General features: G+C 40.7%; 1 protein-coding gene across 5 annotated transcripts in view; it reads right to left on the minus strand.

The window, feature by feature from the left end:
- Positions 1-22695, minus strand: part of AMBRA1 (autophagy and beclin 1 regulator 1) — a 137763-nt gene that overhangs the window by 87936 nt on the left and 27132 nt on the right. For all 5 annotated transcript variants that reach the window (XM_054197793.1, XM_054197795.1, XM_054197792.1 and 2 more), the window contains 2 exons: positions 15577-15663; positions 8672-8854 (listed from right to left, as the gene is read on the minus strand). In XM_054197793.1, the coding sequence (XP_054053768.1) occupies positions 8672-8854; positions 15577-15663 (270 nt within the window). The remainder of the gene's footprint in view (positions 1-8671; positions 8855-15576; positions 15664-22695) is intronic.

The raw sequence follows: 22695 nt of genomic DNA on the forward strand, positions 1-22695 counted from the left end.
ATGATGTTAAAACTTTAGTTCTTCCAATGTCTGATCCCGCAAGATCCTGAGCATCTCTTAAATATGAAGTTAGGAAAAATGGGGAGCATTTCTAGGAAATAAACCTCTCAAAATAAAGAGGTAAACATGAAATAAATGAAACATTGACATTCTGAATATTTCAGTGAGATACAGATATCTTAGAAGACAAAAGGAAAAGCCATACTTGAAGCTGATTGTAACTCTGCAGAGAAATATAGCAGATGGAGTAATATCTCCTGGATCAGTAGAACTAGTCTCACAAACAAACAAACAAAAAAATACAGGTTCCATCCAGTATATGCTACTTTACTCACAGTCCTTAAGTCTTGGAGAAGTTGTAAATTCAACCTAGGAAAAGGGGACCACCCTACTTATGGCTCTGAGTACAAGGGTATCTCACCTAAAAACAGGATTATGTTTGAGAGAAAAGATTCAAGACAACTGACTTATCTCTGAGCAGAAGCTTTTTTCAACAAGTAGATAGAAATAAGCAAGTCAGAAGCGCTGGTCCACAGGGTACAAAGTATTGACATCCACACACATTAGAACAACAAAAACATCGATTTAAAAGAATATACATAATCTGGTAAAAATGAAAGGTATAAATATAAATTTACCTACCCATCTTTGAAGGATATGACCATTACTGAAGCAAAAGTACTTAAGGCAGAACAGAAGGAGACAACAAGAAACAAGAAAATTTAAGCAAAAAGAAGCATCTGCTACATGAAGAGCCTTTCCTGGCACTAAACATATTAGGATCATGGAGCAAACTCCCAAGTATAACACTAGAAGCCAAACAAAACCGAAGAATAAAAATATTAGAGAAACTACAAAGAGCAATGATGCCCAGCTGGAGGGACAGGAAGTAGAATAGATTTTTAACATAGCTACTTAATACAGTAATTGATAGACAAGTTGGGTAAGTCACCCAAGACACAGTGCCTTTCCATCTTCCTATGTTCTTTTGAAGGCTAAAATGCCAGTCTTTCACTAGCAGCTTTTTCAAAGGAACACCAGGGAAAACTCATCTCTATTTATCAGCTAAACTTCCTATAAAACAGCAGAGCACTGAGTTACTAATGGCTCTCCTGACCAGAGGGAAACAAACTTCCCAGCCTTGATTACCTCTCAGAGGGCTGTTCAGGGGAAAATATATTTACAAGATTAAAAATGGCACTTCAAAAGATCAAGTGTTTCAGAGAAGCATCACATAAGAGACGATTTATCACCTGGTCAAGAAACAGCAGCACTTGTTGTTAAATGCCAAGGATTAATTGCTTCAGAGAAAAACTGATTTAGAACCCTAACGAAGCACTGATTCTTATCTAGGCGCAGTATCCAGTTGTCTCTATTTTAATCACCTCACTGTGCGGTGGGCTCGCAAATCGATGACACATTTTAGAATAAGATGGATACACTCCCCATAGCTACAGTGAGTCATGAGAAAACAAGAACATCAGAGGCCAGATGAAGGAAGAGAATCCTCACTCCCCTGCCTAGACCTAGTACATGACTATTAAGGAAACCACTGTATTCAGTGTTTTATAATAAACCAGGGTATCCAGCACTACAACTACCCTTCCTTTGAGACCCCTTAATGAGCCATTCTCAAACATTCATCCAAACATGAGCATGACTAGGGTAAACATCACTATGGCTTATTCTAACCACTTGGAAACTTCAAAACTGGTGCTCATTGAACACAGTTCGTAGTGTTGCAAACATACAATCAGCTGCCCCATTAGGCTTCAATACTGGAATAAAGTGTCAAAAGCAAGCACCAACTTTTTCTTTTTTCTTTTTTAATAATATACTGCAGTGTTATGCTACTGCTCTTCCAATGAAAATGTAACTGCACAAACAATGCTAATGTGTTAGACCTACAGGCTTGAAGAATGCTAACCACTGCCTGCTCTGTGTGGCCAGCAACAAACTATTAACAGCTTGCTTCCTAATCACTCTCATTAACACCAGAAGTCACCTAGTCACCTACTACATGACCTAGTTTGACTTAAGAGTTTCACAGACACAAAATAAAAGCAAAAGGAAAACAATGAACACAGTTCAGAAGTAGCAGAAAAACTTGGATGAAGGGTACCATCTTGACATCAAAACTCTTTCTACAAGCCCAGGCAACCAACATTATGGAATATGATGTGAGCTTTTCTGGCAACTGTCATCTTTCAAAAGGCACTCATTCTTTCACCACCCTGCTACGAAGACATTTGCCTTGCTGGAATGTGACTTAATGGTAAAACAACATTATGCTGGAGAGGTTAGCAATATCCTGCAGTACTGCTGCAAGGAAATAGTCATTGCCTGTCACCGCATCCAGGCAGTATTATTAGACATTAAGACCAAGATAAGGGGAATATAAAAGACTGTCACAAAAGATAAAGATAAAAAGAATAGCGAAAATGAAGCTGCAGGCTACTATGAGTAGATCACAAGCCAAGCTAAGACTCTCACTAATCCTTGAAAAATGAAGTTCAAAGAGTAGACTCAATATCATTCCCATTCATCCAGGACTTGTTAGCATTCTTAGCCTGCAACTGTGTTTAAGATGATGAACATAATTAACATAAATTGCTATGTATCTGGAAGCAACATCCCAGTGCTAACTGTTCCAGAAACCTATAACAAAGAGGAAAAAACCAACAGAAAACGACCACTAAGTTCCACAAAATTCAGGTTTGCCTTGAAAACCAGTTTTGAGAAGGTCCATCTTCATCAACAATGACACAGAGCCATATGAGCCAGGAAAGAGCATCAAAACCACAGATGAAGGGGCTCTGGGAAGAAAACAACAAAGGCAGGTACATACATACAACAAATAGCAACCCTGCTTTTAGTATCTTTATCTGAACTTAAATAACAAATTGCTAATGAGAATATTATTTGTAGCTGCTCAAGCAAGAGAGACAGATTACAAACTGTGCCATCTAAGACATCCAGAAAGAAATTGCTGCTTTTTCTGCAGTATACTGATGCATTGTGGATCCTAAAAATCCATTTCTATCAGCACTTAAGTGACATGAAGAGCCCATATAGATTCTCACATCTCCTACCATGTCTTTTGTAATCCTCAAATGTAAACATCGGGATGGCAAGGACAAAAATGAAAAAACCCAGCCTAATTGCTTTTAGAAACCTTGTGGTTCAGGTATGCTACCTTTCTACCACTACACCAGAAGGCTACATGATCAAGTCATTTGTCTTACCCACCTTCACTACGCCCTATCAGAACTTAACACTCGGTATCCCATCCATCCTGATGTGTCAGCTTAAGTTATAGTCACCCTATGGAGTAAACCTCTTTCCTTACCCTCTGGGATTCCCTACACTTTTCTCTACACAATAACACAACGTGTCTCACTGTTCTGGAGCTGTAAATCAAAAGCTCCATACTTATTTCAAGTCTCACAAAAAATGTTAGCCATTCCAATCTCTCCTTTCTCCTGCCTAGAAAACCTGGCTCCTACTTGAAGGAGTTTCTTTTGCAGAAGTTGAAGGTTGTCACAGGAAGGAAAAAAACACTCTGAAATAAGAGAATGCACCGTGAACTGCTGGGAAGGAGAGCAGTAAAGACTAAGACTGGCTATACAAAGAGTCCAAGTTTTACCCAGGTGCTCTTAGTAGTTGGTGTGCTAAGGGAAAACAGCAGGTGCATTGTGAATTATTACATTTCTGCAGATTAGTGCTCCCATTGCTCCGTGTCCTAGCAAACAACAATATAGAGTCAGACTGAAAAGCTAGAGATTGGATTTAAACATGAGCATGGAGTTCCTTCACCAGGGTTAGGAAGAACTTATTTCAGTAACCGGTAATCTCCAACCTCTCTCCCCCCCTCACTCAAACTTTCCAAAATTGCCTTCTGTCTCTGCCATTAAGCAAACCACAAGCTTATTCTCACCATGACACACAACTCCCTCCCCAACACCCACTCCCACCATTCCACTTGAGAAGCAACAGGGAGAACAAAATCGAAAACCAAACCTACAAACCCCAGTGCATGCTACTGAGTAACCACGCTGCCACAGCCACTGCCTCCCCTTCTCTCTCTCATTGCGTAATGTCAGTTCAGACAGTTCCTAATTAATATTTTCAGGTACCAATGCACAAGTCAAAGTACTTAAAGCAGCTAACAAGAAAAGATACTTTAAATTAAGACATTTCAAAAGAAGGGTAATTGCCTGGATGTGTCACATGAATGTCTAATCGGCTGTGCACGTTTCGCTTTAATATATATTAAAAAGTTAGATCAAAATGCCAACTTGAAGAGGAGCGCCAACTATGACACAAAACAGGCTCCTAAACCAAACACTTCACCTATGGAAGAGGGCAGAAAAACAATCTACCACACTAGTCTCCAAAATAAACAAAAATCATATTCAAGAAACCAGAAGTGAGACTTACAGCTTTAACGCAGTGGCAGTCAGCTGGCAAGTTGCGATCTTAGAACATTTAAAGGCAAGAGACTACTGGAGGAACTTAGATTTGGCAATTCTTGCTGTGACAGTATCAATAGAGCAACCAAAAATGGCAGAAGACAGGCATGGCAGATACTCATGTATCTTACGCACTTATGAAGAGATCCCTGCAAGATGGCCATTTGAGAAATCACAAGTCTTGGTCCAGAACATGCCTTAAACAAAAGGATTTTAAGTTGACAAATAAAGTCAAATAAGGTCACCTTGAATCTTGTAAGCTTTCGTAAGCGTTTTCATCATCTCTGGTGAGCAAGAGCCTGCCTTCCACAAAACCAAAACGCCCATTATGGTCTCAGTAAAACAGCGTCTACAGTGCTCATATTCTCTGTCTGGGTGCTCAGTGGCATCTCAAAAGAAATCAAAAAGATAAAACACCAGAACAAGATTTCAGGCCTAGGAGGTAAACCCCTTCTTGTTGTAGAGACATAATAAAGACCTTCCTAGTCTGTGACAATGGCACAACTGAATGGATCCACCCTGGCACAGATCCTCCTGGAAGGAAGGAAAAAGGAGAGGATAGAAAGGGGAAAAGCTGCCAACATTAAAAGAGTATAATCACCAAGCTCCTTCATATCTGTATTCTACCAGGCAGCCCACTCTCAAAACAAGAAAGAAGAGTCAGACACAGTCACACCTTTAGCCTTGGCTTGAAAGCCTTTACAGAAGTGTAGTGAAGGATGTCAGCAAGGCTTTCAGACAGCAAGGTGGTGCACGGTCCTATGCATCTGCTTCTCAGTCTGACAGATAAAACACATCTGTATTTGTTCCCATGCTTACTGCAGACAAAAAGGGACACAGATGGCCAGAATTTATCCGCAGAAACACCTTCACATTCTGATTATGGTGATGGATTTAGAATTACACATGAAAAAAGTTAGCTTGCAATATCTGAGGAGTCCGAGAAGCATCACCCAGAGTCTCCAGCATCAGGGTTGTTCTAGACTAAAGGAAGTCTGTAGAAGAGACCCAGTCAAACTTGTTGAAGAAATCAAGAGAAAACACAGTTTAGCTCTATAAATGTAAGTTTACCATGTGACCTAAACACAAAACACTCAAAAAAAGACCTTGAAACTAGAAAGTGCAACATCTATGATTTGTCTATAAAGAATCTATTTTTACCTGTTATGCTGGAAGACTAAAGCGTTCTAATTCTCCATTCAGAGATTCTTATCCCAGAATATAAGAAGCTGTTGCATTTCAGGTTAGGATTCTGCTAAAGCTAAGCTTAAAACCCACTCATATCAATTTATCTGTTAATAACCTAATATTACGATCTGTATATATATTACAAACAGTGTTAATGCTTTCATGCAGACATGACTAAGTTTACAGTTGTCAGTTGTAGTCAATAAGCAGTAAGATGACAACAGTGACAGGTTAAACACAGTCAGCGCATGTAGAGAGATAACATCTTATTAGACCAAATAACACAGGTATAGCTTGTGTCTCCCTCCTCCTCCTCCCCTGTCCATAAAAGCTGGTGTAATAGAAGTATATTACTAATACCTATTAAAAAAAAAAAACCACTCTACTTCACATTCTTATACCAATACTACTGCTATTGCTATCACAAACTAAATGTATCAATGAATTAATTCAAATGAGATTCTGGAGAAATTGCACGGAGAAAATGACACCACCAGCCTGACACTCAGGAAGAGAAGCTTTAGCTTAAGTTTAGAGGCCATATGCACACAAACAATGCAGAGGCCAGGTTTTTCATGCCCCTTACTAGGTCATTAGGTAAGCAAAGCTGAAAAGATACAGTCATGACTCACAGAGGAGAAAAAACCTCAGAACCCCACAAAAGATGAGAGATGAGGAAGGCTTGTCTCCCAGGCACCCTTCACAAGCACAGGGCTCACTCCTTGCCCAGAGCTCTATGAATAGTAAAACTAACTGGTGTTTAATGCCCCTTATACCTTCCTCCTGATCTCTATGAAAATGAAAGACAAGAGAATATTTACCAATTACGTTAACCAGTCTAGAAAGATAAAGCACCAAGGCAATTTGCTATGGCTTTTAAATTAAAAATAATAATAACATAAAAAACCCCACTGGATTCCAGGAGAAAAGCATGAGCAGGGAGCTGCAGGCAGCTAGACACAGCAGCAGCTCCCTGTCCTACATCAGATTTGGACAAGCAGGGAAGGCAGCGCATCTAGATCAGGGCAAGAGAGAAATACATGAAGAAATGCACAACTCTGCCCAGCAAAGAAGGAGGGATAGAGAAGCCAAAAGAAGAAAGAATTCTGTATAAGAGATTTCATTGTGAAGTGTCAGCAGAAGAAATCAAATGAGTCACGAGACAAGTTTCAGCTCTAAGGACCCCCGCACAGCAGCTCCTTCTAATCAGCCAGGAGAAATAATGAAGCAGAGAAGGAAAAAGACAGCACGTCTTGAATGCACAGACCAGAATTCAATATGAAATATTCAACCAACAAATTCAGCCACTGCACAGTAAGGAATAAACACTTCTTTTCGCTCAGTATGAAATGAAAGACAACCTTAGCATGGCTGATTGAATCGCTTTCCTGACTGGGTGCTCTTACTGTGTGAATATTATCTGCAGGGGAACACACTTCTCTGCAGGCATTTGCCTGGCTCTACAAATGAAAGACTTACCATCTTTTCTCATCCCAGCAGAACAAGCCTCCCCAGACAAATGAAATAGAATAATGGAAATATTAAGGTCTGTGCTTGTGACGCACCCGCCTCACAAAATGGGCCCAGCAGCCACCATGTTTCTGCTCTTCCAGACCACGAAGCTGTTTGGGGAAAGCTACCAGGCACTGACTCCTCTGCATTATCTCCCCTCATTTACATCTTACACAAACAAAGCCATAATGACAGGGGAAGACATTCACTCACCCTGTACTTCTGAATATTTAATTGCTGGAACATGAAATGACAGCTTCACAGAATAACATTCCAGCAGGGGGAAAAAGTTTACCACGACTTAAAAAGTCAGAAAGGGATTAATATCTTGCTTTTCTGGGAATAGCTAGTGTTCCCAGTGTCCTGACACAAAGGACAGGGAACTTTAACATCATGCCATCTCAAGTATGTGCCACTGAAGCAAGTGAACATGAAAGCTACGGTAGTAGCAAAGTTGACAGCATCCTCTGCTGGCAGCAGCAACAAAAAAGCCCCTATTTTTGAGGAATTCACAGCCCTGTTCAAACACACCTCCCTACCATACTACCTCCGTGCTCAGAATCACCCTATGTTTTAAACACAATATATGCAAAGGGGGAAAAAATTCAGTTAAATACTTACAGTACCCATGGCAAACCCCATATTTAAAAGGAAACAACGAAAGATAGACTAGAAAAGGTCATGTTCTCTTTTCTGCTAAAACGGATTTTAACCTAAATTCCTACCCTATTGGTCTCCATGCCATTTAAACGATCCACTACTGTACTCCCATTTCTAGGAAAGGGTTTGCAATAAATTTGTTTGCTGGGATTACACTGGGTATCACTAGAAGTTCAAAAGCAGATGTTGAAGAGCAGACTTTAAAAGCTTGTCAGGAAAACTCCTCAGAAAGAAATACAGAGTCTTACATGAGTGCTGTTCTAAAGTTTGCATGCAGGACCATTCCTCACTTTGACACAAGAGGCCATTTGCTCTCCTTACAGGAAACTAAGCCTTAACACAGATTCACAATCACCAAGTATTCCACAAAACCAAACCCAGGAATTTTAGCTAATTTGACAAAGTTGTACAGATAGAGCAAGTAAAAGTAACAGAACGTGTTTGACTGTGTCCTACAGCCTTAAACCAAAGAACTAAGTCCTGCAGAACTTCTTCGTGGTTCCTGTTCTGTCTCAAGATTTGAAGGCTCTAATAAACTCTTGGCTCCCCATCTGTTCCGTGGGAGAAAAAGATTCTCCTTTTCTTTATTTAACCAGTCTTTTAAATCTGGTTGAGATAGCCTCATGTGTTCAAGGTAGCCTAAAGCATCCTTAATTTTCATAACAGAAATGACAAGACCCATTCGTAGCAATCACTGCTCTAATTATTGATTGAATGACTTAACTTAATCTATTCCTACAGGAAGCCTGAGATGTCTTTGGTAAACAGTAGGAAGCCACAAAGCAGTCTTGTGCTGACAACAGGCTCAAGAAAGAGGGCAAGGCAGCATGCACACTTACTCAAAATCTTCAAATTCCAGATCATTTCCCTCTACAGATGGGCTTGAGTTCTCTGAAGTGGAAGAAGAGGAGGAGGAAGAGCGGAGACGGTTTTGTTGGTATCGCATAGAACGCTGTCGAATACTGTCCCTCCGGGAAAGATACTGGATCATCCTCTGAGCATAATATGCAGCAGGAGACAACCTGAGCAAGAGATAGATATACAGACACTCGTTACACAAGTATAGGATGACAGCCAGTCCTATTTTTCCTTTTGAGCCCCAAGTGCCAGGACAGTAGCAGCTTATCACAAAATCGGCTGTTTGTATTTTATCCGTGAGTAAGACACAGTAAACAAAGCAAGCAACTAAAAGTAGTTTTCCCTTTATACACTATACTCCCACATGAATCCCTTGCTGTGCAAACAAAAGCACTACACAGTACCTATAGACAAAAAGCTCATCCACAGCACCGAGAAGTTTGCTTCTCAAGACTCTTTGGAGCCCATTGTTTCATTTATTACCAGTTCACACAACTAACTCCAGCAAACATTCCTGGTAAGAATCAAGATCACTCCCAATGTGAACTCTGTTTGCAATACCAAACAGCGGCAGTGTTCAAATAAATATTGAAGGAAGGTGCTGTTGTTTTGAGGGTACTTGTGGAGTACCATAAAGTATCAAGCAGGAGAAAGAAAGGTTTAACAGCTTTGTTTAACTACTTTGTAATCCAAATGGTAGGGATTTCAGATAGTGGCGATTTCATCAGATGCACTAAATATATAAGAGAAGCCATGCATCCCACCTGAAAGAAAACCTTTTCCCCTGCAATTAACTCTTAATTTGCTCTCATGCATAACTTGGCCTTTGCTTGCATTAACTATCACTAGACAGTATTACCCCTTTCCTTGATGCTAGACAGGTAAAAACACATTCCTTTTCCTACCCTGCATATACCCACAGCTCCTAACACATACTTTCTGTAACACAATTACTCAGTATTAAAGTCCAGACACCTCAGATGCTTGAATAATCACTTCTTTAGCCTTGTTTGGCTTAGACTTGAACTCTAATTCGGAGGTAGGGTGGGGGGGAGATGAGGACAACCCCTCCCAAGTAATTAGACATTCAATTGTCTATTCCTTTAACTTCTGGCTCCCTGCCCGCCCCACCTTCCATAAATGTGTTTGTATTTTTATGATCCTGGGAAGTACCAGCCTGATAACTTGCACTGAATAAAAAAAGAACAAAATCAATCTCATTTCCTGCAAAGGCACCACGGGCAAGAGACCGATAATGGAGTGAGCAGGCCTAATTTTTAATCTACAAATGACAGTGTTAACAGCTTTAAACAAAGAAAAATAAAACAAAAACCTCAAATGAACAGTTAATTCCTGGCGATAGTCTAGAGATGAAAATATACTCATATGCAATCGCAAAGAGAGGTAACCTGTCTGCCTTACAGGAATGCTACCCATCTTCAGAACACAGTTTCAAGCTAAATTTGTTTTACAGTGGACTTCACCATCAGGCATGAAGACTCTTAAGGATACGTTCAATTTTATAGTGACCAATACTACACAGTTTCACTGTGTTACACGACAACCAGCAACAAAAATGCAAAACTCCATAATCACCTCTGACAATATGATTGTTAGAGGACTTTTTTTTTCCTCCCTTTCACAGCTGTGCTGATTCTATGGGAACGTCCTGGGAATAAGATTTTGCTTATGGATATGGATAAGTTTCACATCCACAACAGCATGAGCTGCAAACAATCACACCAGATCTGATAAAGTGCTCTGCTACTATCCCTAAAGTCATATTTCAATGGAAAACTACATTTAATAGTATTTCTAGAGACTGCTCCCCAGAGCAGCATGAAAGAAATGTACTAACTCTTCAAGGGATAGATTGTATTAATGTTGTTTTGGCTGCAGACACCCATCGAGGACATTCAGTCTCCCATTCCACAATACATTCAGGGCATATAATCAAAAGAGAAGGTGGCAAGAAAGAAGGAATTAGAAGTCACGTAGACACTAAGAGAGAGCATCTTCCCCAAGGTAAGCTCCCTGTACCCTACTAGGTTGTCATCCTTGTGAAGAGTTTAGTAGACAGACTACGGGCTCAGGAGTCTAACAACTTAAGTCAATAAGCAGCAAAAGGGTAAGGGGAACCACACGCTCAGTTTGTTTTGGATTCCTCCTGGATCTTTTATGCACTGTTTGATGAGTTAGAGCTGTTCATGCTTATGTAACGTAGAAGGCTGCACCGTACAAACACAGCACTTGTCTTTACTCCCCTGAAGACTTAATAGGCCAAGTATAAAAAAGCAAGGCATCACAGCAGCGCACTCATAAATGAGGAGCTGTTGTCTTCTTTGGCCTTTCCCATAAGCCAAAGCCTCTGTTTACGCCTAAAAATAAGTCTACGGCATAATATGTGCACATAGAGAAAGAAAGCAATACGGAAACAAGGCAACACTGGAATACATGAATAGTGATTGATCTCAACAGTCCATCACTGTAATCATTGAAACTTTTTTCTTTGCTAATATCACGCCAATGGTGAGTTTTACAGAAGGATACTAAGAATGAGCTTTGCAGACATTCAGTCTTCTCAAATTATGTAGCACATCACAAGAAAAAACCACAATGATACTTGTTAGAAGAACAAGAAAGAGTAGGCAATAAAGGCTGGCCATAATGGATGACGATGCCAGATTCAGCTTCTCAACAACACATGGTATGTAGACCAGATAGACTGTGAAAAAGATTTCCAAAGAGAAGACAAGAAGCTTACGTTTGATACCCAGAGATAAAGGTGTGAGGGATAAAATACAAAAGGGCAGGGGAGAAACATATTCAAAGCAATAGGCTAAGGAATGAATCTTGCAGATGCGTGCATGCAGAGGAGAAAAAAAAAAAAAAAAGTATTTCTCAGGCTGAATCTGTCTTTGGAATACAGTTATGACACAAATCAGAACCAGAGCTGAGAGCCAGCATAAGAGATTTAGCTGTTCGGGGGGAGGAGAAGGCTGCAAAGCGGCATAAGAAACACTGATTAATGTTAAAAATACCTCTTCAGTTCATTCAGCTATTGAACACAACTGTAAATCAGTCCCTGACCAAAGTTAGTCTACCAGCTGGCCAAAGTCATGCCAGTCACAGAGGCTGCCTAGTCCATTTAGTTTTCACCTGTGCTTCTAACAAAGCAGAGGCAAAACACACAGAGATTATGCAGTAATCCTTAAACCAAGTTTGTGTTCACAGGACAGTAAGCTGCATTTGACAACATCACAGGAGCTAAATTAACCTAGTCTGAGGTGACTGGACCCCATTTACTGGAGCAGATGGTTCAGAGGAGGAGACGCTATGCTGCCACACATGACCGCCACAGAACAAGGCACTGAGTGGGAGAAACGCTGCAGTGCAAAAATCAGAACCGAACAGCTTCTGTCTCATCCAACAACCACGTCATCAAGAGGCAGTGCGTTCTCTAGGCACCCAGTGCTGCTGGCTGGCCAGTGAGAAGTGGAACTGAGGGAAGGATTAGTAAAGTTCAAGTATCTTGCTCTAAATATCATCCTAAGCAATAGAGAGCTACTATACAGCACAATGTCCTCAGCTACATCCAGATATCCAATCCAGCCGGCTGTATTTATTGGACAACATGAAAGTTTTTTTACACAAAGGCTGCTTCTCTTCACCCTCCCCCATTTTAGTATCTTCTAAGGAAGCAAATTAAAAAAAAAAAAAGCCAGAAGAACATCAACTGGTTAATGTCTAGACCCAGTTCCCCAAGACAATCACAAGAATTGGTATATCTGCATCCAAGAGTACTATACTGCTGTGCAGAACCCCAAGATTCCTAACATTTCAGACATACTGACAGTACTCATCAACCCTGCCTTGATGCTGATGGCCAGGATGTTCACTGATATTACAGCTCACACCTCTAAATGTCTCAAAGCCAGCAGACACGTTTTAAAAGCATTACCTGATTGGCGTCGTTAATTTCTTTAGTGATATCTACAGTGGCATACATCCCACCAGTCCTTGAACTGAAGGCAATGCTGGTAGTAGCCACTAACTTTTGGTTGCTTCCATTCCACTTAAGACTTCAACTCGCAGGCAACATTTGGCCTGACAGTCTCTTTCCCAGTAACTTTCTATCAGCTTTTTGTTCTAGAGACGTATCTACCAAACACCCTTGTGATGCTTTATATATGCAGTCTGAGATCATCTTTTTGAGTATTTCTATTAAAAAAAAGTTATAGGTGTTCTTTGATGACAGCCTTATTTGATTCCTCTGCAGATTGTTTTCTGAGCTCAGTACATACGGAAACTGTGGAGAATGACAGAACAGCCAAGCTGACCTTACTGAAGTTCAGCAAGGCCGCTGAGAAAGACTGCTGCAGTCTACATCAGAATGTTATTCTAAATCTGAAGGAACTTCAAAAAAATGTTTTCCCTGCATCACTCCTGACCTACATTATTCAAATATAGCCCTATTACAAACAGTAGATGCAGAAACAAAACTAACACACACACACACTCTTAAAAATAAAATCTTCAGATCACTGAGTTAAAAAAAAAAAAAAACTTCATTGGAGACAACTTGGGAGGTACATATATTTCTAACATACATTTAAACACACATACATGGATGTATGTTTATTTTGCCTTTGTTTCACTTTTCAACTTTGTTATTTAAGAACATCTGAAAGTCATAACTTTCTGTCACAAACTTATAACTTTGCAAAAAAAAAAAAAAACACCCCACACCCTCAGAATGCAATAACACTCCTTTTAATCACGTCCCAAATTTCTAACAAGTTAACAAGTTAAAGGGATAGTTAAAATGATCCCACTAGTCTAGCACACCAGTAAGGTTTATGGAGAAAGACTTATCTTATCCCACTCAAACTTCCAGCTCATGCCAATTATGCATCTATAGATCTCATCCTCTGAAAAGGACAGTGACACTTAATGGAATAAATTAACCCTCTGAAAAGAAGTTTCAACACTGGACTTTTCTTGTAAACTCAAGCTACTATAGCTTCTACCACAGCCTAGAAGCACTTGAACTGTCACATGAAGAGCATCATATCAGTTCAAAAATGGCTTAAAGTAGAAAAATATTTTTGACAATGCCCCTTATGCTAGGAAAGGTCTCAGGCAGTGATCCCTTTTCATAGATTTTACTGAGCTTCATCATAGCAGAGATCTGACAGAAGGGGAGAAAAAAAAAAAAAAAAAAAAAAAGAATTCAGTAACCTAGGCAGGCCCCCCCACCTTTTCTTTTTCAAAAGGCAGCTCCCAGAGAGCCAGAATCAGTTCTTACAATCTCTGCTCAATAAATTTAGCCGCTTTGGGTTACGCATTCCAGAAATAAGGAATGGTGCGCTTCCAGCCATTTAGCTGCTCTTGGCATTCATAAATTGACCTGAATGTAGTAACACCTTTTAATTAACATTTGTAAAATATCATTTTCATCTTTCCAGGTAAATTCATCCCTTTACCTGTCATTTAGTCAATTGCCATTTAGAAAGCTTTTACATTTATCAGCATCATTCTGACATGTAGCTGCCAAGACCAGTTACCTAAGCTGGTTTCCCAATGACCTTATGTAAAGGTAGCACACTCCACCTTACTTTCACCTCACCACAAACAGTTTTACTTACATCATTCCTGAGTCTTTGAATTATTTTTACAAAGCAACTTTCTTCACAATAAATGGAGAGAAAAAAAAAAAAAGCCTAATATAAGATTTCACCTCTACAAGGCCTTATCTACAGAGATAGTTAGCAAGGAGCTATTTACCAGCATAATTATACCATGTGGCCAGTTTGCAACTTAGCCATTTATTTCAGAACTCGTACTTAGAGCATCATCTGTATAAAAATGCAGATTTTGTTGTTAATGATGTAAAAAAGAATGAGACTTAAAAAAAAAAACACCAAACACCACCCTCCATCAGCAACTTAGATACTTAATTTTCATACACTGGTATTCCTGCACTCTCCTTTATGATAAATCCTAGTAGCCTTCAGCTCATGCAGCTATGCTAGAGGTTCCCTAAGAGGCTAAATCAGCTATATTTTTACACTTACTGAATTTTCCTCATTCATAGCTTTGTTAAAACCATCTAAAGAAAGCTTATTTGTCACGATTTATTCTTTGAAAGCTTCCAAAGCTGCTTGCCGTTCACGATTCTATCATTTTTTCTGACAGAGTCTGTGGGTCACATTACCCCATCTGTTGCTTTATAATACACTAAGTAGAAACTGCAAAGATCACTCCTTTCCAGTTTTGATAACTCTGCCATGTTTGCTTTTTCTAGTCCTCTGAAACACTCCCACCTTTTCTGGAGATTAAGCAGCACTACAGGTGTTTCCATGTCTAATGTCAATGATTCATGACTCCTCAGAAATAACTGTCAGTATTTTGTTCTTAGTTAAGTATGGTTAACATCCTGGTTATGCGCTCTCATTGGAATTTATCCATGAATGTATCCCTATCTTCCAAGCATGTTGTCTGCTAACTGCCTAACTGCCTTTACTGCATTCTCCCTTACTCCTAAATAGACTATTTGTTTCCTTCATTTTTCTTCAGAAGTGATTTCAAATATATTGATATAATCTCATTTACTGTTAGACCTGCTTGCCACCTAGTGTTCTCCATCCCAAATGATTTCAGGAATCCTTATGTGCTTACTTCAACAGCAATTTCTTCCTCTTTTCCTCATTCCCTCCCAGACTTAACAGCATCTTCTAATTTGGTTTGCACCCTGCCCCCATGGCAAGTCATTGAGGAGATGGGCCCAATATTAGAATCATTCCCAAAGGATTCAATGAATTATACTGAAGTTACGCTTTTGTCTATGAAAATTAAATACCTTTAGATTGCATTTAGCTCTTACCTGGCTGGATCTGGGTAGATTGGGTGTTCCCGGGACCCTGCTCCATCGTAGCGAGATAATGAAATGAGGGAAGACTCCAGCAACCTCCTAGAAAGGAAAAACAAATGACAAAGTCAAACACCATTCAGGAACATCCCTCCTATTTATGCCCTCCTTTCTGAAACCTCTTAAGACTATTTCTATCACCAGTGAAGAGAATTCTGCAACATACTGAACCACTCACTGATGGTCTAAGTGTTTTCACTCCATATCTATTCTAAGTATAATATTTTCACAGCAGAGGAGAAAGAACACCTCGAGTAAGGAAGAAGAGTGGTACCAAACGTGCTTCCAAATTACAAGAGAAATATGCAGATCCTACTTCTCCTTTGGAGAAAAGGTATCCCAATTTGTCAGGTCCATAAATAATAACGCTGCATTGGGCATCTGACAAATTCTTACCTACTAAAAGGTGGCTACTCAGGGAACAGGCCAAGGGGCACAGTACAAAGAACACAGCCTGGCACGTGGACTTTAAGGGCACTACTGGTGTTTATTCACAGCAAGATATTCAATCTTACTCTCAAGGCTCAGAAAGAGAGGTTTTCAGCTACAAAAAAATGTTCATTTCCTCTGTATCTTAATCAGCCACAGGGAGAGATACCAAATATTCACTCAAGAAGCAAATGTATGCAAATGCAGCCAGACAGCTTGAATATGTGAGAAGCGAGTCTGAGTCATGAAGGCAGCAGAATCAAAGTATATAGCAGGAACATGCCCTCCATCCTGGCTTCTACATGCACCTCCAGCTTCTTGTCATAAAGCAGAGAACAGCATTGTTTCAAGACTGACTCACTCAAGCCTCTTGCAGCCATTAGATTAACAAGAGAGATGATTTGGGGCAGGTGTGGAGAGTGGAAAAAAATCAGCTGCAAAAGTTTATAAGGCTGCTGAGTTCCCTTTCAAGCCTTTTTGAAAACAAAATTTAGCAGAAGTTCTGAGGCAAGCCTTCGTAACTTAAATGAAAAGTGTTGTGGTTTGAAAGTCAAAGAAGTCCAACACCACATCTGTTCTATTCACCCACACACACAATTGGTGAGGAAGACTTGAACCTTTCAGTCTTAGCCCCACACCGCTAATTCACACTTAGCATTTGCAATGCAGGACAGCGAGTGCCAACACAGGAAGCAGGAAGAAGGACCAGATATAATCGACACCCAACTTCCCGTTTATAGCCAAAGACAGTAGAAATGCAAATAAGACATATTTTTTCCCAGCAGCAGCCCCCCCATCAGGATCTCAATACAACTTTTCACTACCTGCCAGCATTTTTTTTTTTATTTATTTACTTCAATTTTACATTATAAATCTAGAATACAGAAAACAGCAAGAGACTGCTCCAGTTACTTGGAAAGGCATGTGTCAGTTCAAGAGACTCACTACTTTCTGCAAAGCACTGGGACTCTACAGAAGGCAAGAAATCCTGTCCTCTCTGGCACTAAGTTGCTTGGCAACCATTTGTCTTATTCAAGAACAGCTATTAAATCTCTTAAAATTTAAGATGAATTAATTCCCCAAGTTACTGAGTAAAAAGCTCCAACCTCCAACACTGCTAGATACCAGGAATCCCTTGGCTCCCCAGAAAGTTATCATACTTCAGTCCCACCTCACCAAACCCTCTCTCCACCACCAAGTATGTAAGTCAATATATGCAAAAGCAGCTAATCCAGAACAAACACTGCAACTGCTTTACAAGTCCTATACTTATCACCTGCATCACATATAAACTGTTTTTTTTTTCCTTCTGGGGGGAAAAGCAAATAGATTAAAATTAGCAGAAGGGATATTCTACCTATTCAGTCAGCAGGCCCCTTTCTAAACCACTGGCTTAGTGGTTTAGAGTTCAGTAACCCAGTTCAGAGACTGGATTACTGCCACTGCAATGACAACATGCTTTTTAGAAGCCTGCTCCTCAGAGCTGCTTATGCAGAGCACTCCAAAAACAGCAGTTTGCAAGCAGCCTGGATGCGTCGAGGCTATCACCCTGCTGGACCATCCTGGGCTTAAACAGGGAGGAAGAGCTCCCACAGCATGCAGAGCCTGGCAGGGCCACAACCCCAGAAACAGCAGTTGCCTCCTTACAGGTCTGAGCAACCGACACACAACGCAAGTGGCTTGTTTGATGTCATTTTCCTGCAATGACTATGGTATCCTGATAATATGCACACACAAATAATCATCCATCTTACCATCTCTGTCTAAAGTCTTGCCACCCTCTTTCCCAACCTTTCAGGGTCTATCCACTAAATGACAGCAATATCAGAGCCACAAGGGAAGATGACCAGTACATGCTGCATGGCTCAGCAGGCTCTGTTAGAAAGGAGTCTCCAGGTATTCTCCAGCCATATTTCTCTTCTTACCTTTGAAAAGGCTGGGAGTTGCCTGAGAAGAGCATTGACTTAGAGGGATCACCTTCAGAAAGAAGCTGGCAGCTGCGCTGAAGGAAATCAAAATGTATACCAACCAGAGGGCACCAGAAGGGTGCGGATGCAGAAGCAGGGCACACACTGTAGTAACTCGGTATAGGTCTGCCAGGAGTTCCTCTGCTTGGCTTGGAAACAGGACTTCGAGGAATCTACACTCCATCTGATCCTTGAAATAAATACTTGAAGAGCCTTGCTCTACTAGGTACCTGGCACCTCAGATGAGAACCAATATGTGTTATTTTACTAAAACACAAACCAACAGTTGCCTGAGCCACAGGATGGCCATATATTTGGGTAAACAGACTTCCTATAGACCTCACAGGCCTGTGATTTTACCTGAACAGCCTGCAACTCCACCCCATGAAGCAACAGGAGCTGCTGCTGCTTCAGGAGCACCTCCTTCACCAGAAGGGCTCCCTAGGAGGATCTGCAGTTGCAGGGTTGTGGAGAGCAGGATGACAAACGCACTCCATTAAACGAACTCCCCAGGACCCTCTCCAAGGCTGTCCTGTCACATGTTGAATGGTCTCAGCTAAGATCACCTTTCCAGCAGAACCTTCCAAGCCTACCAAGACCCAACTCAACTCCCGCACTCTCTCACACCAAGGCACACAAGCCATGTACTAGGGCCACATTCAGATCAAGTGGACAAAGATAATTCAGTTAACAGCAACTACTAAAAGCTGATTTTAAACCTGATCGGTAGTTCTTAATTGTCCTACAACTGTGCCCTCTCAAATCACAAAGCAATGAACACAGGTGGATATAAATATATATATATATAGTAAGCAAAAAAACAAAACAAGGCAATCTCATGAGATCCAGATGGACCATCTCTGTGCTTAATGCTCCAGAGAATAACAACATCTGTACTGAAATGAGACTACTAAACACAAATAAAATCTATTATTTAACTAACTCATTCTCAACAGAGCCCTTGCGGCCCAAGTTACAGATCCAAATGCATTTGGTACTGACAAATGGGTTCAATAATAGATACACTGCTATAATCATCAATAAAGTGTCCCATCTGTGACACTGGCAGTGTAACCTACTGTCCCCCAGGAAGGCGCAGATAAATGTTTTTAAAGTAAGTCATGCTGCGCTCTATCAAGTCTTAGGTGCCACATTCATATCTTTTGCCACCCAAAGTCCCAGAAGAGACACAGACTGTTTGTTTTCAGTAAGCACAAAGCATAAGGTAGCCCAATATCCTATCACAGTAAATGCTGAGGTTGGGAGCAATTCTGTTAAGGATGATAAACATAATTCACAGATGAACAGGAGCAGCTCTGTCACAGGGAACTGCTAGCCACTAAGTATTTAAGTTTCCAACAGAGAAGCATGCAAAGAGAGAACAGAAATGCATATTGCTTGCATCTCCTTTTGAAACATTTCAGCAGACCACGCTTGACTCCTGAATCCTTTCTGGAGCATACAGCACCCTCTTCCTCTCCCACACCCCATATTTTTGCTACGCAGATATATAACAGGCTAACACTAGGCTCTGTGGAAGCAATTGCTCCACTATCTCTGTCTAGACAATATGAAATTGTCACAAGTGACATCTAAAGTACAATTAGCAGAGAAACTGCAATTTCCACTCTCCTCCCCCGCTCATCAGGAAAAAAAAAAATATAAAAATCACACATTATCATCCTCCAGGTTGTCAGTCAATGCCGCAATGATGAAGATTAACTCTGCTCACCCTAAGAGATGCTTCTGGCCCAGCTTGCTAAAACAGGAGGAGGGGGACTGTAGGTTTTTTTGTTCGTTTATTTTTTTTATTAAAGCTACTACAAGAAGATATAAATTGCCTCTGTTCAGCAGCATTGAGATCTCAACAGACTCCTTTTCTGTCAGACATCAGTAGCTATGGAACCACCGCTCCACACTCGCTCTGTTACCTCGGGTCTGCAAACAGCAGCAATCGCGAGCAAGGGGGGAAAGGAAGCAAGGTCCAAGCTACGGGTCACCTTTAGACAAGGGAGAGAGAAAGGCAGTGCATGCACACAAGACACTATGAGTAGAAAAGGGAAATTTCTCAGGAATGAAGCAGCTGAATGCCAGAAGCTGGGGGGGGGGTGGGGGGGAGGAATATCATAAAGCAGCCTCCTCACAGCACATCAGCCATTGGACTATACCCACACTCTCCCCACGGGGGTGAGGATCAGCACCAAAAGCCTCTTGGGACAGAGTGATTCATCTCAGCAGGCTTTGAGAAGATACTTAAGTGCAGGAAATTTAACTTCTCAGTAACAGTTTCTAAGGATATGCAATTCCTACGCCACATCTTTGATTTGCTGTGACAGGAGGCACATTACTGGGTAGCACTTACTCCACACGGCACGGAGGGAAGGGCTTTCCTCCCCATCCAAAAGGGAGGCGCTAACAAACAGCACTGAGGCTTGCTTTCCTTAAAATCAAAAGGGTGTTCAGTCAGCTGCCATCCTCCTAAGCTGCTGCTGCATGCTGACAACCAGAGTAAACAAGTAAAATGAAGCAAGCACTCCTGCCTCTCACACACTTCAACTATGAAGAGGGCCTAAGACAGAGCAATTCATCGTTATCCTTTGAAGCAGAAGTATATTGACAACTCTGGCAGCTTCTGTGAGTTTCCTCCTCTGGTTTTATATCTTCCCTGGAAAGGCTTTTGTATTCCCTATTGCCCATTTGGAGGTGAAACTACTGCACTGCTTCATATTACATCCCTTTTTCAGCCCTCTGAATTACAGCCAGCAGACAGTTCTCCTGAGCACTCATCCCTACAGATGTGCTCCTGTGGTTCCTCATATGAGCGTAAAGAATAGCAACAGTTTAAAACTAGATTCCCTTCAATCACCTTCCTCTTACAGCAGGGCAATGTTTAACCTAAAAATAACAAGAAAGCTGAAGCCTGAAGACACCTTAATGTTCTCCAGCTGCCCAATAACACTGCTACCCTCCCTCAAATCCTAAACTCAATTATTAACTATTAACAAGCCCAATTAATTCTTCGAGATCAATTATAGCCTCAATGGAACACTAGAAAACTATTCAAAACAAAAATCTCAAACAACCCAATCCACTGACTTGTTTTTTCCCCCCCCTCCCCTTTTCTCAGAAGAATAGGGAAAAAAAATATTTCAGACATCTCTGTATTGTGTTGCCTACTTTCAAAGAGCAAATTGAAATCACGTAAGCAGAAACCATCAAGCATTTTGTTCCATAGCTTCATTTTCCATAAAAGTTTTGTAGTTCTCGTCAAACAGAAAAACACTATTGCTATCACCAGTTTCATATTCAAGCTTAAAAAAAAGCAATCAGTATGCAGTTCTAAAGATTGCCTGAAAAGATGATTTCTAAAATTAATTCTTAACATAATCTACTCCAATACCTCTAAGCTAACATTTCTAGATTGTTCCAGCTTTCACATGGCTACAGTTACACATATTTAGCCTGGCATCAAGACTGAATTAAGACAGGTCACATGCAGATGATCAGAAGAGAAGGAATAGTCAAAATGGTCAAACTTTTCTTAAGGCAGTTGGAACCACCTACAAGAGATTTCACTACTAATGAAAACCTCAACACTCACTTTTACAGTCCTCTGAGTTAGCTCCTCCATCCCCTTGTTCACATCTTTGACATACTCATCCTCACTGAGGAACAAGAGTATCCAAGCCCTGTTAGGCATTCTTTTCATCACGATTTTTTTTTTAAAATATTATTCCAAATAAAGAACACCCTTTGTAAGAAAATTTCCTTACTTTAGCGAAAGCAGTGACAGCAAAGATGCAATACGTGATCACAGACATGTTCCAAACATGGCTTTTCAAGTTTTCAAGAACACTTTGGCATGTTTGTGAGAAAGAACTTGCGGCTAACTCTGAAGGGCAACCAGGGACAGAGAAGACATCCTTCCCAGCTGGAGGTGTGGAGCTGTCAGAGAAGCAGGTTTGATAAAGGACAGAAGTTATCACAAGAAAACATCTTTCCCCCTTCACTGATTCTGGGCAAGAATCCTGTAGAAAACAAGCTGTAAGGATTTCTCAGTCAGAAAACAGCACGTCAGGTCTTCAGCCAGGACGGGAAGGAGTACATTTGGGAAGGTGCGCAGGGAAAAGGAGCACAATTACACGAAACAAAGAATCTGTAGGTAACAGTTTGAACAACAAACAATCATTGGGATTTGAGTTCTCCTAATCATAAGGCAGGGAACAAAGTTTCAAGAAAAACGTGGTTAACCCTTTAAGGTTTACCTGCTTCAGTTTATCTACAAAGTAATACCACATGATGAATTATGCTATTACTGCACCTCTGCTCTTGGACTAGGAACTTCAACTTTCATTTACCACCTGATGCCACAGGAGCTACATGGCGCCTTTGGAACTTCTCATAGGGAAGGTCAGTGGCTCTGAGGAAGATGATTTTTTTTTTTTTTTAAAGTGGACCCAAGGTCACAGTGTTAATCTATTACTTCACCTGCTGACAAAGGCCATACATCAGAACAAAAGATGAGCAAGTATTATGCAGAGGTCATCACACAGCACCCAGGGAATGATTAATGTGTTGTTTCAACAGGCAAGAAGCAGCACCCATCCATGATAGACATTAAAAGGGCCAAGAGCAGCTACAGCAGCATTGATTAGTTTGGTAATAACTCCAACATGAG

The sequence above is a fragment of the Rissa tridactyla genome, chromosome 4 (assembly GCF_028500815.1).
Source record: "Rissa tridactyla isolate bRisTri1 chromosome 4, bRisTri1.patW.cur.20221130, whole genome shotgun sequence".
NCBI lineage: Eukaryota > Metazoa > Chordata > Aves > Charadriiformes > Laridae > Rissa > Rissa tridactyla.